The 20,187-nt window shown below is 54.2% G+C and overlaps 1 protein-coding gene across 3 annotated transcripts; it reads left to right on the plus strand.

Moving 5' to 3' along the window:
* The first annotated feature begins 947 nt into the window (after nucleotides 1–947).
* On the plus strand, nucleotides 948–20,080 carry PLEKHM2 (pleckstrin homology and RUN domain containing M2). Of its 3 annotated transcripts, none has more exons than XM_052691623.1 (20): nucleotides 948–1,086; nucleotides 8,022–8,128; nucleotides 8,290–8,399; nucleotides 9,293–9,392; nucleotides 9,906–9,993; nucleotides 10,402–10,588; nucleotides 12,383–12,442; nucleotides 14,054–14,288; nucleotides 15,042–15,824; nucleotides 16,098–16,167; nucleotides 16,268–16,358; nucleotides 16,683–16,747; nucleotides 17,075–17,163; nucleotides 17,289–17,421; nucleotides 17,508–17,698; nucleotides 17,928–17,993; nucleotides 18,133–18,292; nucleotides 18,491–18,670; nucleotides 18,746–18,862; nucleotides 19,033–20,080. In XM_052691623.1, the coding sequence occupies exons 1-20, from the start codon at nucleotides 1,027–1,029 to the stop codon at nucleotides 19,168–19,170; spliced, it is 3,030 nt and encodes a 1,009-aa protein (XP_052547583.1). In that variant the 5' UTR covers nucleotides 948–1,026; the 3' UTR covers nucleotides 19,171–20,080. The 3 variants fall into 3 exon arrangements, with proteins under 3 accessions (XP_052547583.1, XP_052547585.1, XP_052547586.1); XM_052691625.1 differs by having other exon boundaries at nucleotides 18,503–18,670; XM_052691626.1 differs by lacking the exon at nucleotides 12,383–12,442.
* Nucleotides 20,081–20,187: the final 107 nt, after the last annotated feature.

Genomic DNA, 20,187 nt, shown 5'->3' on the forward strand with positions numbered 1-20,187 from the left:
GTTTTTTTTTAGCAGTCTGTGCATTTCTTCTAGAGGGTTTGCAGCTACGTTACCATCAAGCTAGCACACTAGTAGCCAAACTCGCTGTAAAGAAGCATGTCCTCTAGTAGAAACTTCAGACCTGGGAATGGACCGTAATGCGGAGCAGCGTTTTGCCCGCGTCCCGCCTAGCAGGGGCTGTAATTCCGGCTGTCCGCAGATGGCAGCACCGCTCCGCTGCAGCGCCGTGCGGGTCCTGTGCCCTACAAGAGGCGCCGACCGCAGCGCCTCAGCCGTTATCTGGTGATATTTGTGCCTCGCCGCTCTGAAAGTCAGTCTTATTTCTTTATACCAGGAGATTTTTTTTCTTTTTGCTCATTAGCTCACAAAGCAGGAACCACGCAGTGTCTATAAGCAATACAGAATCAGAGGAGCTCGTGGAGCTTCCCTGCCTGTTCTTCCAACACTGGAACTCCAAATTCCGTATCCCAAATAACCCTGCTTTCAAGATCGCTGGATCCCGGAGCTGCATCTTGAGAAGCCGTTCACCAGGAGCTGCGGCTGTAGGTCGTACGTGTCCGTACAAGCGTGGTTCCGAACAACCCAAGCCCAGAAACAGCCAAGCACCGAGCTCCATTCTCACGTACAGCAAAGGCTGCGGGATGAAGGCGATGCGCCGATCCCGCAGACGCGCCTCCGTCCCCAGCGGCGTCCCGCAGCCGCTCCGTGCGGGGCGGTGCTGGGCGGTCCGGCCGCGCACAGCCCGTCCCCTTCCTGCTGAGCTCAGTTCCTGCGGAGCGCGGCGCCGTCACGAGCGCTGCCCGGCTCCGCTCCTCCCGCCCGCCGGCAGGGCCCGGGCGCGGCCATGGCGCGCTGAGCGGCGGCGGCCCAAACCCCGCAGCCTGCGGGCCGGGGCCGGGCCGGGCAGCCGGCAGCACGGAGCCGGCCGGCGGGGGGCGGCGGGGCGGGGAGCGGGCCCGGGGGGCCGCGCGGCACTCGGGCTCCGCCGGGAGGACCGGGCGGCGAAGGGCGGCCGGGCCGGGAGTGATGGAGCCGGCAGAGGTGAAGGACCGCATCCTGGAGAACATCTCGCTGTCCGTGAAGAAGGTGGGCGCGGGCGGGACGGGGGCTGCCGCTGTGGGCTGCGGCGGGGCTGCGCCTTGTCTGTGTGCGGTCAGAAGAGCGATTCGTCAGGCGTGCGGGGCTGCCGAGCTCGCGGTCCGGCCTGGCGCTGATGGCAGCTCCGGTTGGCGTTCGGGAAGGAGACCTGGTTTCGGTGTTCCCACAAGTTTTGGGGAAGGGGGGCTTTCTGGGCTTGGCGACGTTTCCCGGTTGCTGGGTTTGCTCCGTGTATGTCCTGATACAGATTCATCCGTGAAGACTTGCTGTAAGACGAGCGAATTTCCAGCATTATTAAGGACAGGGAAGCTTGACAGCACTCCTGAGTGTAGGATGGCTGTGCAAATTCCGTCCTCTTTCCTCCGTCTGTGAGCCTGTCCTCTGCTCTCGTTCTTCTGTCCTCTAAAAACAAAGGATAATCTTGTATCTACCTGAAAATGAGTGAATGTTCATCTGGCTCCCAGCTCTGTTGTGATGCTCCCCATGTCTGACCTTGGCATAAGGATATATCAGTTCCCACACAGGATTTGTTGGGCACTGTTTATTTACATGGAGAAAATCCCCACGGATCCTCGTTTGGAGATGCTATGAAGTCAACCTGGTGACTGTTTTAATAATTGTCATACTTGAGGGCTTCTCAGCTACAGCTATGGCTTGACCTGCACTGATCTCTGCCAGCTCTCCTGTCTTGGTCCAGCAGAACAGAGGGATTTTTGGATTTTGCAGTCCTACCCCTTTGCTTTCCTGCTCAGTTCAAAGTGGGAAAGCTCAGGCAAGAGTAGGAGACTTCAGGCTGATAGGTTTGTTGATACTGTCCCACTGAAACCCAGCTCAGCCACGTGGCACAAGTCCAGCACTGGCACACCCCAGCGTTTTACCACTGGGATGCAATTCTGCTTCCTCAGAGAGTTTGCTCTCCTTCAGCAACGGAGCTGATCGTTCTTCTCAGTGCTTTGCTGTTTGACTTCTGCCCTTGAGTCTCTGGCGCTTTTCTTCTCTCTGTGTTAGTGAGAACAGGCAGTCAGTAGGTGAGAGGAGCAGCTACACCCTTCCCACAGGCTGAGATCTCATCTCGTTCGTTCTCTGCTCCCTGCCCGCAGCAGGTTGTGTCACGAGGTGTGGGGAGTTCTCCAGGTATCACCTCTGATTTCAAAAGCTTTCTGGCTGCGTAGGCTGGTCGCTCCTTACTTTCCCTGTTGGTGCAGGTTTGATTTGTAGAGCATAGAGCTCGGATGAGTTTGTGACCATTTTTTGGTTTGAAATGGGCTGCCAGGGAGGTGGTGGAGTCACTGACCCTGGAGGTGTTCAAGGAACGTTTGGGTTTTGTGTTGAGGGACGTGGTTTAGTGAGAACTATTGGTGATAGGTTGGATTGGATGATCTTGAAGGTCTTTTCCAGCCTAGGAGATTCTGTGATTCTGTGACAATGTGTGTGCCTCTCTAATGCTTTTTGCCCAGGCGTAATAGGCTTTCTTTTCTCAGCTTCAGACTTGAGGAAGAGTTTCCACTATCCCCATTTGAGCAGCAGTAGCAGTGAGTTAATGCTGTGCCTTTCTGCCCATCTCCCCACCTGGTTTTCAGCTCTGTACCAGCAAAAATGCTGTTGCAGTCCCCCATTGTGCCCCAGCTCTGCTTTGCAGCATCCCTTGAATGTAGATTTGGGGATGGTTTGATCCACCCATCCTGGAGAGGTGCTGAAGCAGAGCATCCTTTGCTAACACACAAAAGGAATGTGCTCACCTCTAAGTGGATGAGGCAGTGGCTTTTGCATGGGGAGCAACAGGAACTGAGGTGGCCAGCCTCCAGTTTCACAAGTTCTCTGAGCGCGATGCGGCTGCTGAGTGATTCAGCTTTCTGATGTCCCCATCCAAGAAGAGTAATCCAAATAACTTTGTGCCAGCAAACTTGGTCTGTGTGGAGAGATTCAAAGCACGGAATGCTTGCAGCGTGAGTAAGCAGCAGCTCTCTGGGAGAACGGCACCGTTGCAGGGCACAAACCCCCTGTGCTCACTTGTTGTAGTGTGTTTACCAACTGGACTTGTTTTTCACTCCTATGAAATCTGTTTTTCTGTTGTGCTGAGCATATGACCTTTCCGTCTGCCTGCAGCTAACGCGGGGATCCTGTTCCTCAGCAGCTCTGTGCCATCCCAAAGACTCTGCTGGCTGCATCTGACAGACTGCACCACTGGCAGCTTCCTTCCAGCCTTGCCAGCCGGCTCCGTGCCCATTCCCTGCTCACTGCTGCAGAAGTAATGAACTTCAAATGAAGAAAAGCCCTGGTGGAAAAGCCTTTGGGGAATGAGAGTTGACAAGTGTCCCAGGAGGTGACAGCCTTACCAGACTGCACACAGCTGGGCAAATGCTTCAGAGCTCTGTGTTTCTCGACATGAAACATCTTTGTTGTGGGAGTCAGCTTTGTTTCTTTCAGGCTCAGGTCTCTGCACATCATGAAAGTGCTGTTTTTTCTCAAAGCTGCTCCAGTGCAGTTGGCAGCGCCCTCAACTTGGTGATGGGCTGAGTGTCAATGTTTTCCATTGGAAAGGTCCCAAAACCGAGGCCAGGGGTGCAGTGTCCAGAATGGAAAGCCAGGCACTGAGGCAGGTGCTGATCTGAAAGCTTTTTGTAAGAAATGTCAAGTCAGGTCATGTGTGCAGCCCCCAAAGATCCAGACAGAGCTGCAGTTTCAGGGCCCTCATTTGTTTTGTATGTATGTAATTCTTGACTGGTGAAGACAGCAACAGAGCTGCATCTCTGCCTTGAAATTCAGCCCAGTTTTATGGGTGATATAGAAGTTGCAGAGGAGTTTGGCCTCCTTTTTATCCATCTGCCATTGAATTTGTACTCCTCTGAGCAAGTGTAATTTTGCTCCTCTGTTAATTTATCGATCTTCTTACCTGTCTGTCCTATCCCTTGCCTTTGCCTCTTTCCTTGGAGCTGAGCTGCCATCACTTGCCTGGGACCAGGTCAAACATCTGCCCTGTGGTTTTGGTGCTCCCTGGAGCTCCAGCCTTGAGCAGTGAGATGGAAGGACAGCTGCTGGAAATGGGTTTTGGAAGCGTGTTGAGTCTTGCAGAGGTTCGTATCTCCAAGATCCTGCTTTCAGAGACAGATACCTCCTCGATAGATAGGAGAAACTGTCTTTCCACTGATTGGGAAGGCAATGGGAGGACAGGGATTGAGACAGAAGGCTCCTCCAATCCGCTGGATGTTTTGGCTATCTGTTTGCTGCTTTGTGGCATTCCTTTTGTTTTGCTTTTTTGCAACTGGCAGAAAACCCCTTGCCAGTCCTTGTGCTGTGTGTGAGAAAGTGGGTTTTCAAGTGTCCCACGCAGCGAGCACAGTGGTTTGGGGTCAGAGCTGAGCTGGCAGAATGCAAGGGGTTGCCCCATGGCAACTGTTGGCTTTTCTTTGCACTGTTTTTGTCTTGCCAGAGAAATGGCAAGCAGAAAAGGGACATGAACTTGATGCTGGAAAGCCACCGGTGGAATATCTGTGGGCCAGATGTACGGAGAAGAGGTGAAGACGTGGCTGGATTGTGGCCAGCCTTGAATAGAGTCAGGAGACTGCGTTTCAGTCAGGCTGTGGGAGTGCAGGAGGGCCTTCCAAAAAGCACCACAAAATGATTCTGTTTGGAAAATGGACTTCATAGTGTGGCTGCTACGCTCAGAGCTATTCCTCGGCATGAAAAACGCTGAAGGTCCCTTCTTTTGTTGGGAGCCAAACAAGGATAGAGGGGAGGGCCTGGCCAGCTCATTTTTTGGCACCTCTTCTTGCAGCACAAGCTCTGCAAATGGGCCCGGAGAGCAGTGTACTCATTGAGAACTGATTCAATTAGTGGGCTATAAAGTTGTGCGAGGAAAATCCTTATGCGTGCCAGCATGGGGTGTGGTATATTACTACAAAAAAAACAAAACACTGTCTGCAGTCAGCTCTTATTGATAAACAGCAATTAAAAGCATCGTCTCCTCCTTAATGGCACAAGGTGCAATGATCAAGAGCACAAACTCTCCCTTTATTCCCCTTCATTCAGAGAGGCTCTCTGCTCCCTTTGGATAAACACCCTTCTGCTCTTCTTTGAGTGTGTTTAACTTGCCATCCTTGAATACTTGGGCTTGGGAAGAGCTTTTGTAACAGCTTTGCACAGCAGGTTCTGCCCCGCGCTGTTGAAACGCAGTGGTCAGATGTGGTTGTGACACAAAGGGCTGCCCAGCTGAGAAAGGCGCTCTCAGTAGATGGTGGGGATGCCTTCTGGATGCCAACAGCACTTATTTTGGCCACAGGAATGTTTATAAATAGCCCTGGGCTGAGACTCGAGGTCTCAGGGCACTGCATGCTGCACAAGTCCTTCACCGCAGGCAGACTTCAGCCATTCTGGTACTCACCTGGTTTGTGGGGCAGAAGGGAAGAGCATCTCTCCAGAAGATGAGACGAGTGCTCTGCACTGGTGCTCGGTTCAGACTTTTTACCCTCACTGCTTGTTTCCCTCCTGCTTTTCCCTGCGCATGTCGGGAAGCTGCTTTGTGGATGCTTCACATGTGGTTACCAGGCTGCAGCTCTTCACTTCCCAAGCAGGTCCATCTGCCAGTGATTAGGAAGAGGTTGCTTCCGAATAGTTTGTTTGTGTTTTGTAGCAATTTGCAGAAGAACAAACACTGCACGTAGATGCATGGTAATTTAGAGGTCAGAGAGGTGTATCAGGCATCATGTACAGGTAGGAGCAACTCCTTGATGTGCTTCCTTGTGACCAAAGCATGGAACAGCTCATCCACAGCCGTGACTCAGTGCCCAAATCTACTTTGGGAGGAACTGCCAAGCTGCACAGCCCCGTGACTGCACACACAGCAGTCACACGAGTCTGTCCTCTGCCTCCCAGCACGGCAGAGTGGGTGGGGGCTGCTTGGGGTGGACGTTGCTATGTCTTTCCCTCAGCTAAATGAAGCAAGACCAGTGTTGTCATGAGGGTGCTGCTGGTGGAGTTGGCTCCTGGCACAAGAGGGAGGCTGAAGGTAGCACAAAGCCACAGAGTGACACCATCAAAACTGAAATTTAGCTTTTCTAAGGAATGGAAATCTTCCAGAAATCCCCAGGTACTTCTCACCGTTCAGAGACGTTGAGAGGAGATAACCCTGTGGGTTTGCTAATGGCTTTCAGGGGGACCTGTGATGAACCTGTGGTGGTGGGAGCTGGTGGGTCAGTCTGGCAGCACCGGGGAGCTGCAGAGGGTTGGAAATCACGAGCTGGCTGCAGGAAGGTCTGTAACAAAGATAGGAGCTATTTTGGGGAAGAAAGGAAAGAAGAAGAGGAAGTGCTTCCATTTGCTCGTCTCTTGCTGCCAGGCTTGGGTTCTGTCTCTGATGGGGAGTTCCTCTGGTCTGTGACAGAGCAAGACTGGAGACTTCCCTCTGTGCTGACCTCTCTGCGCACAGAGCTGCTCCTTTTCAGCCACTGGTGTGCTCAGCTAATGTCAGATCCCACAGCTGCATTTTCTCAAGCAAGCACAGCCTGCAGAAGATGTCCCAGACGCACAGCAGAGGGTTCCCCAGCTCTCTGCATAGGCAGCAGCATGGGTGGGATAATGAATTTCTGCCTTTGGTTCCTGCCTCACAGCCCACGTGGCAAAGGCTTTGCCATCACAGAGGATCCCACTGCTCCAAATCAAAGGGGATTGTGAGAAATCCTGTGTGATCCCCCATGGCTCCATCTGCCCATCACCTGGGGATAAACTCCGAGTTTTGTTTCTTCCTTGAGCATCCTTGCTGCAGGAACGCACTTAAAACACTGGCTGCAGATGGATCCCAAAGTAGTTCTTGAATAGTGGGATTTTAGGGCACTGGTGTCCCTGCTTGGGCCTGGGCTGCCTAATAATAGCAGAAATCTTTGGAGACTGCTTCCTTCTAACACAAGTACGAGCTGCTGGGCTAGAACACGTCGACTCTCACGTAGGTGCAGTGAAAGTCTCTGTAAGCAAACCAATGTGGCACGTTCCTTCCCCAGGGGATCCACCTCCTTCCTGGGACAGGAATGGGACGCATGGCACCATGCAATCAGATGAAGGAATTTGGTTGCAAATCTTCCAGCTCAGCAGTTCTTTCCCACGTCAGGGCTGGGTCCGTGCAGGAACACGCCTGGCTCTCCTGTCTTACCTCAGAGCTGCCTTCCTCCACAGAGATGCAGAGATCTTCAGGCGAGGAGGGTGCTGAAGCTGGATGTATCCACAGTAATTCAAGAGGACAAACCAGTTCCTGGCTTTTGGGGTCAGGTCAGGCTTGACAAGCACAACGCTGAGTTTTTATGGCATATAAACCTGGTTCTTTATTGCTGTAGTTACGTGGAGCCTGAGTGACTGGTGAGGTTTGGCAAAGATGCATCAGGTTGCCAAAACATGGTGTGTAAGGGGGATGTGCTGTCATGGCTCAGCTGAACTGTCGCCAACCAGAGCAAATAAACGTGGCCTGAACAGCTGAGGTTACGTGAGTAATGTGCCTGCCTGGATGCCAAGTGCATGTGAGATGTGGACCTGAGTAGAGCTCTGAGCTGGAGGGGCAGGAGGGGGCCGTTGGGTCAGCTGTGAGGACATGATGTGGCTGTGAGGGGGTTGATGGGGTTTCTAGAACCAGTTTGGACCTCAGAGCTGAGCTTCGCAGTGCCTTGCAGCTGTGAACAGGTTAACTGAGATGACTGTCCTGGTTTTTGGAAAAGTGGCAGCCAGATGACATAATGCGAGGTGGTGATGTGGCCTCACCCCACAAATGGCTCGAGGTGAACCAGGCTGCCTTCATCCTGTATTCACATGCCTCTGTCTTCACCTGTGCTGCAGAAACCCTCTGTCTCTTCCTGGGATGCTACCTAATGCTGCCTGTGAGTGTGCCAGCGTTTCCAGCTCTCTCTGTGGGTGCTTCAGCCGTCTGTCTCTTCTCCTTGCAGCTGCAGAGCTACTTTGCTGCCTGTGAAGATGAGACCCCGGCCATCAGAAACCACGACAAGGTCCTGCAGCGGCTCTGTGAGCATCTGGACCACGCTCTGCTCTATGGGTAAGCATTGCACCTATTTCTGGGTTTTCCTTTTCACTGCATTTTGCTTGGGAAAGCACACACAGTGCTGCAAGGGCTTTTCTCAGCACGGGAAAAACATCTAGCTGATAATTTGGATGGGGATAACGAAGCCCCATTTTCTCTGGACCCCTCTTTTCCAGGTTGCAAGATCTTTCCTCGGGTTACTGGGTGCTGGTTGTTCACTTCACCCGCCGTGAAGCCATCAAGCAGATAGAAGTGCTCCAGCACGTGGCCACCAACCTGGGACGCAGTGAGTGTTTGCAGACACTGCCCTGGCTCTGAGGGCAGACATCAGGGTGGGGACATCTGGCAGAAAGTGTGGGAAGGCTGTAATGGCCACGTGCTCGAGGGCTGGGGACCTGCGGAGCCAGCTGGGCTGAGTCCATCTCACTGCATTCAACCCCAGGAGGTGGCAGTCCTGGTGGAGCTGCTTTATGGCCCTGGAAATACTGCAGCCTGTCTCTAGCCACGCTTCTGCTGCTGCGAAACCAAAGCAATCTGCTGAACTGTGCTCTCAGGAAGGGTTTGTGGCAGACAGGAGGCATCACCTCTCTTGCCCCGCAGTGTCTGGCTGTAGCTGTTGTTTCCCTAATGCTGCTTCTCCTCAGCTGTGAGATGTCTGTAGCAGATGTTTGGGACCATCAAGGCCACAGGGTGGTGCCCAGAGACTCCTCTCTGCCTGATTCTCCCAGCATCCTTCGTCTCCCAAGCCTTGTACCGGTGAGAGTGGAGCTGAGCACAGATTCCACCATCACCTCTCTCTGCACCAACCTTTCTGTAATACCTCCAATTGCACCTGTGCTGATTTAGAGTGATTCTCCCTCTGCCTCTCCTGGCTGCTGATCCCACTGGAAACGCCAGCAGGGCCCCATCATGTATTAGGGACCCAGCTGTGTGGCTGCTCCTCAACTGCCTACCACACAGCCTCTCATTCTTATTCCTACTCCAAATCATGAATCTTCCCATTCATCTCCCACTGGCATTTTTCCCACAGATTCATCCCACAGCCAGATGCCCCCTTCAAATTATATGAATGTGAATGAACAATCTGATGCATTGTCACTGACTTGTGATTATTTCCAGACTTGCTTTGCTTTGCAGGTGTTTCCCTGCAGATAAATCTTTCTGCTGCTTTGCTTTCAGGCCGAGCATGGCTGTACCTTGCTCTCAATGAAAACTCCTTGGAGAGCTACTTGAGGCTGTTCCAGGAGAACCTAAGCCTGCTGCACAAGTACTATGTCAAGTAAGTATCTGAGCTGGTTCTGGTTTTTGGGCTCTTGTTGGTATCCCTCCTTGTCAGAAACCAGAAGTGCCAGTGAGAGAGCAAGAAGTTGGCCAGGGTCTCATTTGCAGAAGTGTTGCGTGTTTGATGCAAGGATCCAGATGTGGAGGTACAGTTCTATAAGAGGGCCTGCAAGCATCTCTTCTATTTACTCCTTTTATTCCCTTTTATTCCTCCTGTTATTCCCTGGACTCTTTATTCTCTTCCATGCCTTCCAAGAAGCTCTGGACCAGCTCTGGTGGAGGCCTGGAATTTGGGATGTAGCACAATTTGGGGGCAGCATGCAGAAGATGTGCTTTTGGAGCTCTGCCATTGCTCTCAGACAGGAGGCAAACAGCAGGCGTGCGGCTGTGTGGCTGCTTACAGCACATCTCAGGGACAAACCACCAAAACTAAGAAAACAGAAGGGTGCCTGTGGCTATTTCCTTTTCTTTTCCACAGCTCTAAAGCTCTTCTGTTTTATCCTTGTTGCAGGAATGCCCTGGTTTGCAGCCATGATCATCTGACCTTGTTCTTAACGCTGGTGTCCGGGCTGGAATTCATCCGCTTTGACTTGGATCTGGTGAGGGCACAGTTTGTTGTCTGCCTGTTGTAGCTGGGGACAGGGGGTACATGGGGTGGGATGGCTGTCCTGGCTGTCACAGGTCTCACCGCTTGGGCCAGGGCACCTTGTTGGCAGCCATCTTGTTCAGCTGAGAATGTGCAGCTTCCAGACAGATGAGGATAAAGGGAAGTCATGCTTCCAAATGTGCTATGAAGTGCTGGCATTCCTGCAGGGAAATGGAGGTGCACACAAAGCCACTGGCTGACACTAAGTGTTGCAGGAAAGGAGGAAGCCATTGGCTTTCCTGTGAAAGGAGCAGGAATAGACATCAGAAGACATTCAAGGGCAGTCCTATGATTTTGGCTGTGCTTTTACCTGTGTGCAGTGACTCACAGCCTGACTGACTCCATTTCTTCTTCCCTGCAGGATGCTCCTTACCTGGATCTGGCCCCATACATGCCAGATTACTACAAACCTCAGTACCTGCTGGACTTTGAGGACCGCCTGCCCAGCTCCATGCACGGCTCAGACAGTCTCTCTCTCAACTCCTTCAACTCTGTCACCTCCACCAACCTGGAGTGGGACGACAGTGCCATTGCTCCATCCAGCGAAGGTAAGTGCTCCGGGAGGCCAAAGCACCGGCCTCCTGTTTTCTGAACAGGTGAGACTGAGGGCTGCGTGTTCCCATGCTGCCATCAGCTGTGCTGCTGAACTGGACAAGGCACCAAATGCCTCGTGTGATGGCATGACAGCAGATGTTGCAGATGATGGGCTGGAAGAGACCAAGGAGCCCCAGAAGTAAGGCTGAGAGCCTCTTCATGTCTTTCATAGGGAGGTGCGGCCGGTGGAAATGAGAGGGCAGTGCAGCACTGGCATTGAAGCTGCAAACAGCCACATTGCTTCTGCCTGGGAAAGGTGAACCTTCCATGGCAATTACCTCAGGCCAAAACTCCATAATGGGGGAGGGGGGGGTTTGCAAGAACTGGTGAAATCTCCCAAGGGATGAAGGCTGCGCTGTTTCTGAACACAGCTTCCAGCTCAGAGCAGGAAGGACTGCAGAGGACCTCTTCTAATTGCCTGTTTTGCAGTTGAGAGACCTAAAGTATGCTGGAGGAAGCAGGGAACAGCTTCCTAAGTCTTTTTCCATCTCTGCAGTCGTAGGGAAAGGCGGTTGGTGATCTCAGAGATGCCATGATTTCTCTTTATGCATCTTCCCTCAGCGGCCCGATAACTCGTGATACTCATGTCCTTGCACTCGCCCTCTTGTCTGTGTCAGAAGGGGGTTGGCCACGCTGTTGTCCCTGACCAGCTGAGATGTGCCTTATGTGCCTCCTTAACCCTCCTTAACCCGCCCCAGGCTGAAACAGGCAGCTCTTACAATGCAGGAAGGAACATCTCTTCTGCTGCTGTTCCTAATCCAAATACACCAACCTGCTTCCTTTTGCGGTGTCAGTTTGAGGAAAGTAGAATCAGGGGATCCTAGAGCAGATGGTGCAGTGTGTCATTAACTGGGTGCAGTGAATTTGGGACCGAGTCCACCTACAGATGGGCTCTGTCTGAGACAAGGGTCAGCCAGCTGCCTTTTATGTGCCATGACTGCAGTCCCTAAAGACACTGAGGAGGAGCAGCTCTGGATGCAAGGTGCAGGGATGGGTGTTAGCATCATTTTAGCAACAGGCTTTGAAGCACAGCATTGCCTGGGGCTCCTCTGTGCTGTCCAGGTGCAGAAGGGTTTGCTTTCACAGAGAAAGCAGCAAAGTGTTTTGGTTTGCCAGGGTGTTCAAAGCAGAACCCTTCCCTGCAGCATCACAGGGTCTTTGTATCAGAGTGGTGTGTAGTCTTTGCTAAGAGACCCCCAAGTCCCCTTACCAGACATTTGAACAGGAGCATCTCTACCATGGGAACGTAAGTGAGTTTGGGGAATTTAGGATCAGAGAACAAGGTTTGCCCTTTAATCAGACCCTTGGCTTTGCAATCATTAATGAGTCAAACATCACAGCGTCTGTGGGACATGAGTGTGAGGTGGGGAAGTTGAGGCACAGAGCACTTAAATAATTTCCCAAAGGGGATTCCTGGCCAGGTGCACAAGCCTGCTGTGATACCCACCATTATTTTATGTATTTATTTATTCATTTGTAGCTTTCCAGCAGCTCACATACTGAGGCCTTCGTCCCTTTGCATTGTAGCTCCTGCAACACAAATATCCATCAGTAACAGCTGCTAGGGAAGCTGATTTCCATTTGCATCCATGTTCCCTAACTATTTTGTTATGCATTTCAGATATCAGTGGAAGACTGTTTTGTTTCTCACCCTTCTTGTCCCTCAACCCCCTTCACACTGTCCCGTGTTCCCTTCCCTCCTCACTACTTGTTTTTCTAATCCTGAGTTTTATCCCTCATTTTTGTAGATTATGATTTTGGAGATGTCTTTCCAGCAATGCAGACCATGCCCAGCAGAGACTGGGAAGGTGGGACATACTCATATGTTAACAACAGTTGGTTTTTCTCTATGCATTGCTGCCACCTGAAGCTTGCTGCATGCTCTCCTGTTCACTTCTTTAACGTGCAAACATCACATGTTGATGGAATTCAGTATAGGCAGAGGGGAGAGAATATCTTGTCTCCTGTAAGATCACGTGCAGAGCATTTCCCAGCTCCTAATGTAGCCAGACAGAGGAATTTGTTCTCCTTCCTCCATATGCAGAGCCCTGTGTGGATCCTCTGCATATCCCAGGAGCAGGAAATCTCTTTGCTTTACCCCTGGGGGAAATGCACTCTGTCCTTTATAATTACAAACTGGATGGAGGTTGCAGTCAGAACTGTTTTGGCCAGAACTACCTGACTATTTGGGAAGACTGCTTGAACTCCGTGTGATGGCTCTCAGGCTCTAACACACCCCCTCTTGTTTTCTTTCTTATCCAGCACACACAAGTGCTCTACCTCAGCACTTCCACTCAGTCTGGACAAGGCTGGGATGTAGCAGAAGCCTTTGGCTTCTCCTCTCTGCAGTGATGGCAATGGCCAGTGAGCTCCCCTAGATCCAGTTCTGTGCTCAAGCAGGGTCATGAGTGCTTCTGAGCACCTAGGGGTGTCACTAAAGGTTTCATTTTCCTCTTCAAACCCTCCACCCCTCAATCAGTCTCACAGGGTTGTCATTCAGAAGGCCTTTTGCTGCCTACCATGGGGCTTGTAGTTAGCTTGGAATGAATGGCGTTGGGGAGGAGAAGGGCGCAATCACCTTCCTTTAACCCTGTCTTTGTGGATGGATAATGCTGAGCATGACTGCTGTGGCCCTTCTCTGCTGCTCCTTTTCCCTCTGCAGACTAACATGGGCCAGGCTGGTTGTGCTGTGACTTCTGCACAGCCTGCTGTCCTCCAGCCTGGGTGAATGCTGCGTTCCTTCTCCACGCTCCCAGTGCCCTGTGTGTGTCACGCAGGTTGTAAGGGGCACTGCTTCATGGCTTGGTTCCGTGCCTGCCCTCCTAGCTGAGCACAGGACCCAGCTGCCAGGTTTCTGTCCGTCCTGTGCAGCCACTGGGGGTAAAATGCTGCTGACCTCGAGGTGGATTGGATGGGAGCATTGCCCCCAGTTCTTGTTAGCAGAGATGAGGAGTCCTGGTGACTCGACCACGCAAACCTGATGCCACATAAGTGCATCTGTTTCCATCTAGACGTTTCCACCCTGGGCATTCCTGAGCCTCGTTAACCATTGTCATCTTGGTAATGAGCACCACAGCCCCAAGACCCACTGGTTCTTTCCTGGGGATGCTGCCTCTACTTCCTAATGCAGGTGCAGGCTCGTGGGTGACTGAGCTGTTATTGCTAGGCATTTTCTAAATGGCAGCAAGTGCCAAGCACAGAGTAATGCTGGTCTGCACGCTCTCTGTCCCTCCTTGCAAGGAGCCTGCTGTCAGTGCTAAGCTGGGCCAGCAGTGCTCTGCCAGTGCTCTGTGAGCAGTGGGGTGACCACCCAGTGCCCTGAGCCCCCGGCACGCAGCTTCGCTTGACCTGAACTGACCCAGCCCTTGCAGAACGCCCAGGCTGATGTTAATCCCACATTTCCTTTCTTGTCTTTGCAGATGGGGAGCTCACAGACACGCTCAGCTGCCCGCACTCCACTGCCTCAGAAGCAAATGGCAGCAAAGCCTCTGTGAAAAGCCCAACACAGCGCTACAACCCCTTCAACGAGGAGAAAGCAGATGTGCTGTCCTCCACTGAGACCACCCCGGTGCACACAGCTTCCCAGGAGAAGGCAGAAGCCACCCCTGAAGGAACGGACCAGTCTGAGAGCTGCACAGAGCTGGAGGTCATCAGGTGGGGATGGAGCTGCCCGGCCTGGAAGCGTGCCCTGCAGTGTCAGCACTCACGGGGGCTGATGGTGCACCGCTCCTTCCAACCCGGCATCTGTTGTGCAGCCTCTGTAAAATCAGGAGGCAATGGTTTTATGCTCCTGCATAGCAAGTGATCCTCTGTAGGTGTTAACAGAGCTCCCCTGGGTCTGTAGAACTGCTTGGCATACATTCCTTTGCCCAACGTTCTGCATCAGGGAGCTCAGAGGAAGCTGTAAGCTTGTGATTTAAGCTTTCTCCGGCTGGTGGCAGGTTTGCAGCAGTTCTGGGTCTCAGATCTTCCTTCCTTCCTCTTGTCTGTCAGTGAGCTGTGGCTAAACCTGCTGAGGGAGATGTGTCTGCAGACCTGTTGGCCTGTGTTTGACTTCTTGCAGATGAGAGCCTTGGGGTTCCCTTGGAGGCCTTAAACCCAGACAGAGAGTGCAAGGCTGACTGCTCACACCTGGGGACAGAGGGCCCCAAAACCAGACCAGCAGGCCTGGGCTTTGTTCTCACTCCTGTTTTTCCTGGGAGGTGCAGAGGAGACGACTCTCAGATGGGTCACGTTGCACCCTGCTCTCCAGCAGTGTGGGAAGAGAAGCACCGTGCTTCCTTTTATGGGGAAAATCGCAGAGGAAGGTTGTCAGGAAAGAGTGGGACCCCAATCGCTGCTCTTTGCATTGCAGAAGTCCAGGCAGGCAGAGATAAGTGATGTTCATGATGGCCTCTCACCCCGCAGGTTAGCCAAGAAGAAGAAAACAGGCAAGAAGAAGAAAGCAAAGCCAGAGGAGCCTGTGAACACACCTGTGCCCGCAGTGCCCGAGACCAGCACGCATCAGAGCAGCGGAGACAGCGATGTGAACGGGCTGAGTGACAGAGGAGGTGCACAGAGGGACGACGACCCCACTGCCCCAGCTGGGGAGCCGAGGCCGGGCGGGAAGGAGGAGGGACGCTGTGCCCTCAGCCAGCTGGCTCTGCGCATCCCCGAAATGAAGGACACGTCCATGGAGAGCGTGGGGCAGCCGCTGAGCAAGGTGGTGGACAGGCTGAACGGGCAGCTGGACCCTGGCGGCTGGAGCGTGCCCCCGGAGCCCCCCAGGCAGTCCTTTCGGACCGGCACGCCAGGGGACACCCCAGATGGATCGTCCTCTGGCGACTTCAGCGAGGGGATTTCAGCCCCCATGGACTTCTACCGCTTTACCGTCGAGAGTCCAAATGCTGCTGCACCAGGTGGTGGCCACAATGACGCTGCAGGGAATGGCCAACCGCCACATGTTCCTGGTAGCCCTGAGACTCCTAAAGAAGAAGAAGAAAGCGGACAGGGAGAAGCAGTTGGGGCAGTAGAGGAATCTGAAGGAGTGGGCAGTGAACCCCAAACCGCCCAGATGGACACCATCAATCCCGAGGCTGTCGGTGAGCCAAACAAGGAGCAGCCCAGCCCTTCCTTGAGCAGCGCTGAGGACTCTGGTGTGGAGGAAGGTCAGGGCAGCCCTTCGGAGCTCAGCCATCCCTCAGAGTTCAGGTGAGGCTGGGTCTGCTGAGCTCAGCATACGGAGTTTGTGGGAGCACAGAAATGTGAAGAGCTGCTGATACTCAAGCTGATACTTTCCCGTGGTCCTCCAATTGTGGGGCAAAGCCCATCCTTTTCCAGGATGAAGGTGGTGCTCAGGGATTCACAAGAAGGTCTTGTGGGCCAGCAGGTGCCCTAATCACACACATTCACTCAGAAAGGTACTGGACCCACCCAGCCCCACATATTTGTCTGTCCTTCAGCCTGTTCTGTCCGTCTTTGCAGGGTGGACAACAACCATCTGCTCCTGCTGATGATCCACGTCTTTCGGGAGAATGAGGAACAGTTGTTCAGGGTAAGACATGGGGCAGGCACACAAATCAGTCAAAAATCACACAAAGAGCCGCCTCTGTCTGCTTTGGCCATGGGCTGAGAGCTTTCCTCCTTGCACACAGATGATTCGAATGAGCACCGGGCACATGGAGGGGAACCTGCAGCTGGTCTACGTCCTGCTGACAGATTGCTATGTGTACCTGATCCGGAAAGGTATCTCAACAGCTCCTGCTCATCAGGGCTGCTACAAGTCTCAGTTTAGCAAGGACAGCCCCTTGGAGGTCTGGGAGCTGGGAGAAGTGATGCTTGATCTGTGGCTTGCTCAGTGATTAGGGCATCGTAACTCATCAATGTTCACCAGTTCCTTCGTGCTCCCAAGAGCAGTGGCAATAGCAGCAGTGAGATCAGGGCCCTCTAAGGAGCCCTAGGACCTGTGCCCTGTAGCTCCTCGCCCCTGGGACATGGCTTCTCGTCCTGGTTCCGGGCAGTGACAGGTTCCTTTGCCCCCCTTCATGCAGCTCTTTGTCTCTGTGCCAGGGGCAGCAGAGAAGCCATACATGGTGGAGGAGGCCGTTTCCTATAATGAGCTCGACTACATTTCGGTGAGTGCCGTCTGGGGAGGGAGCAGGGGGCAGGTTGGTGGTTATCCTCGCCTCTTTGGCTGCAGGGATGGCAGCAGCAGCACGGTGGAATGATTCTGTGGGGCTCTTTGTCCATGAGGAGCATTTTGAACTGCGAATCTTTGAGAGGGAGAGTTAGAAGTGTTGCTCTCCAATGCCACCTCTGTTGGTGCTTGGGTCGCTGTGTCTCCGCACAGGCAGCCGAGCGCCTGCCGACCTTCTCCCCCAGGGCCACGATGCCAGGTTCAGCCCTGCTCCACCACCCTTTGTCCTCTGTCTTGCTTCCTTACCCAGTCATGTGTGACACAGGTGGGGCTGGATCAGCAGACGGTGACGCTGGTGTGCACCAATCGGAGGAAGCAGTTCCTGCTCGACACTGCAGATGTGGCTCTCACAGAGTAAGTGGGCACCCACAGCCCCTCACGTCATCAAAATCCTCCAGTCAGCGGAGGGACCCTCGGCTGTCAGGGCAGGTGGAGCTGACAAAGGCCTGCCTCCATAGCTGCGTCTCCCTTCCTCTCAGGTTCTTCCTGGTCTCCTTGAAGTCAGCCATGATCAAGGGGTGCCGGGAGCCACCGTACCCCAGTATCCTCACAGATGCCACCATGGAGAAACTGGCACTCGCAAAATTTGTGGCTCAGGAGTCCAAGTGTGAGGTGAGTTCAGACACGGCAGCCGTCGCTGCGCTTGGCGGAGCATCGCGCTGGACACCATCCTGCTCACATCTCTGCCCATCCCGCAGGCCTGCGACGTGGTGGTGCGTTTCTACGGCCTCGTACACTGGGAGGACCCCATGGATGAGACGCTGGGACCCTCTCCCAACAGCTACACCTCTGCTGAAAATGCAGTCACAAAGGATGGCGTTCTGCACTACAAGGCGGGCACCTCGTACCTGGGCAAGGAGCAGTGGAAGACCTGCTTCGTGGTGCTCAGGTGGGTCTGGGAGAAGATCCCTGGCCAGTTTTCTTTTGCTGCCCAGAGATGAGGAGGGCCCATCTCATCACCTGGGAGGCTGACATAAAAGCCCCTGTTGTGGCCAGCAGCAGCAGCACAACCCCTGTGTGCACAGGGCTGGGCAGGATTGTGTGACCGAAGCCATGTTTGTGTGGTTGGCAGAGCTGAGCTGGCTCCACTGACCATCTCTCATCTTTCCAAATGGCAGCAATGGGATCCTGTACCAGTACCCTGACCGCACAGATGTCACACCTCTGCTCTCCATCAACATGGGGTAAGCAGCTGGTAGGATGTGGTCCCAGCTGGGAAAATGGGACAGGCTGGTGAACAGCACAGGGAAGGTGGATGGGGGCAGGGCTTGCTGTCATCAGGACAGCGCTGCGGTCCATCCTGACCTCCCTCCTCTCTCCCAGCGGTGAGCAGTGCGGGGGATGCCGGCGCTCCAACACCACCGACCGGCCCCACTCCTTCCAGGTGATCCTGACAGACCGGCCCTCCCTGGAGCTGAGCGCTGACAACGAGGAGGACATGGCCGACTGGATGCAGTATTTCTGCCAGGCCGTCTCCAAAGGGGTGAGCTGCACACACGAGTGAGCAAATCCCTCCTGAGCCCCTCTGGGTCCAACCTCCACGGTCCTTTCCGTGATCTTTCCGAAGAGCGGGATAGAAAGTGATGCTTTAGGGCACTTCCCTTCACATGCATGTGGCACCATGGAGATGGGGCTCCTTCATTTCAGGATCCATCTCCCCTTCCCCACCCGCTACATGCAGGTCATCCCCCAGGGTGTAGCCCCTACGCCATGTGTCCCGTGCTGCCTGGTGCTGACAGATGAGAAGGCCTTCACCTGTCATGAGGACTGCCAGACCAGCTTCTTCCGCTCGCTGGGCACCGTGGAGCTGACAGACATCACCTCCATCTCCACGGAGGCCAACAAGGAGTACTGCATCCTGGTGAGCGAGGTGATTTGCGGTGGCCTGGGGCTGGGCAGGGCCGTGGTAGCAACACCCGCTTTTTCTCACGTTCAGGAGTTTGCTCAGGACCACAAGCAGTTCCTGCCTCCCTGGGTGCTCTATTTCAGTTGCACTACAGAACTGGAGAGGTTCCTCTCAGCACTGAACGCCGCGTGGAGAAACAAATACCAGGTGAGCGCGCGCTCTGCACGGACATTTCCGTGCCTGTAGGCAAGGCAAGCCCTCCTATCTGCAGAGGGCATGCAGCCCCAGAGCCCCGTGCCCATACATCCATGGGGTGTGGGATGGGGTGCGAGAAGGAGCTGTGGTGCCTCCCTGCCCGACTGCTCCACGCGTTGCAGGTCGACCTCCTGCACAAGGCCATTCTGGACGCAGCTGTCAAGAAGAAATGTGAGGATGCTCAGAGCCTCATCAACAGCGCCTGGCAGCGCAGCGACAGCCTGTGCCGTGGGCGGGCAGAGCGAGACCCCTGGTGTTAGCCCTGAGGGGGGAGGACGGCTGACAGACAGCCCAGATGCTCTCAGTGGGCACAGACAGCGCCTGTGAGCGGCGGCATCCCAACCTCCTGCCATCTCGCGGTCCCCGTGGCCATGCTGGGGACGCAGCCAGCCTTGCCCTGCTGTGCAGCCTGCGCCCTCCTCGCCATCCAGCTGCTGTGGGGCAGAGCGCGTTGCCTTGAGAGGAACGCCCCGCCGTGTTGGAGTGGGGTGGGATGGGGCTGGGCATCCACTGTGCACAGCACGACTTTGTTCTGTGCAGAACAGAGCAGGTGGCAGCCATGGTGAGACGGGCGCTGAATCACATCGTGCATGTTTTCTCCTTGCTGATGCAATCACTGCGTATGGCACTGCTCCTTCTGAGCCCCCTCTGGGCACGGGGAATCTCACCACAGGCAACGCATCCAGACGTGGCCAAACCACACACCGAGCTGGCGCCAGGGCTGAGGCTGGAGGTGCTGAGCAGGGAACGATGGGGAAAGAAGAGGGAACGTGGCCAGAAGTTTGGCCTTGAATATCCTGGCCGTGAGCGGTCTGGTTTTAGGAGGCGGCAGGAGCTCTGGGCTTGGATGTGTGATGGGACAAACCCCGACAGGGAGAGATGGAGTCCAGAGCTCTTCAGGGGCCGAAGGGCTGCGGCTGCCCCGCCGTGCTCGGCTCCGTCACTGTGCCCAGAGGACAGGGGCAGCAGCCCCACGTCGGCCCCATCGCTCCCCCCTCTGCCACACACCCTGCAGGCACGGTCTGAGCTTTTAAACAGTACTACGGAGATCTCATGTAATATACATCTGCGGGGCCTTTTTCTGGGAGGAATTGTATGTGACTGAATGTATATATATATACATCTGCTTCCTTTCCCCTCCTCCCCAAATAAATACTCATTGGTAACTCAGCTCTGGCCCTGCAGTGCACACGGGGCTGGGGTTCCCTTGCTGCTGGTTTTGGTTTTCGGTGCGCCCCTCTCTCCTTCCCCCGACGTCCCTCTGCTGTCCCGCATTG

Source organism: Tympanuchus pallidicinctus, unplaced genomic scaffold (assembly GCF_026119805.1).
Source record: "Tympanuchus pallidicinctus isolate F22 unplaced genomic scaffold, pur_lepc_1.0 scaffold29, whole genome shotgun sequence".
Lineage (NCBI taxonomy): Eukaryota > Metazoa > Chordata > Aves > Galliformes > Phasianidae > Tympanuchus > Tympanuchus pallidicinctus.

Coding starts and splice junctions, on each gene's coding strand:
- PLEKHM2 (XM_052691623.1), top strand. CDS start 1,027: ATGGAGCCGGCAGAGGTGAAGGACCGCATCCTGGAGAACATCTCGCTG. Junction 15,825..16,097: donor AGCCATCCCTCAGAGTTCAG/GTGAGGCTGGGT, acceptor CCGTCTTTGCAG/GGTGGACAACAACCATCTGC. Junction 17,164..17,288: donor GCAGATGTGGCTCTCACAGA/GTAAGTGGGCAC, acceptor CCTTCCTCTCAG/GTTCTTCCTGGTCTCCTTGA.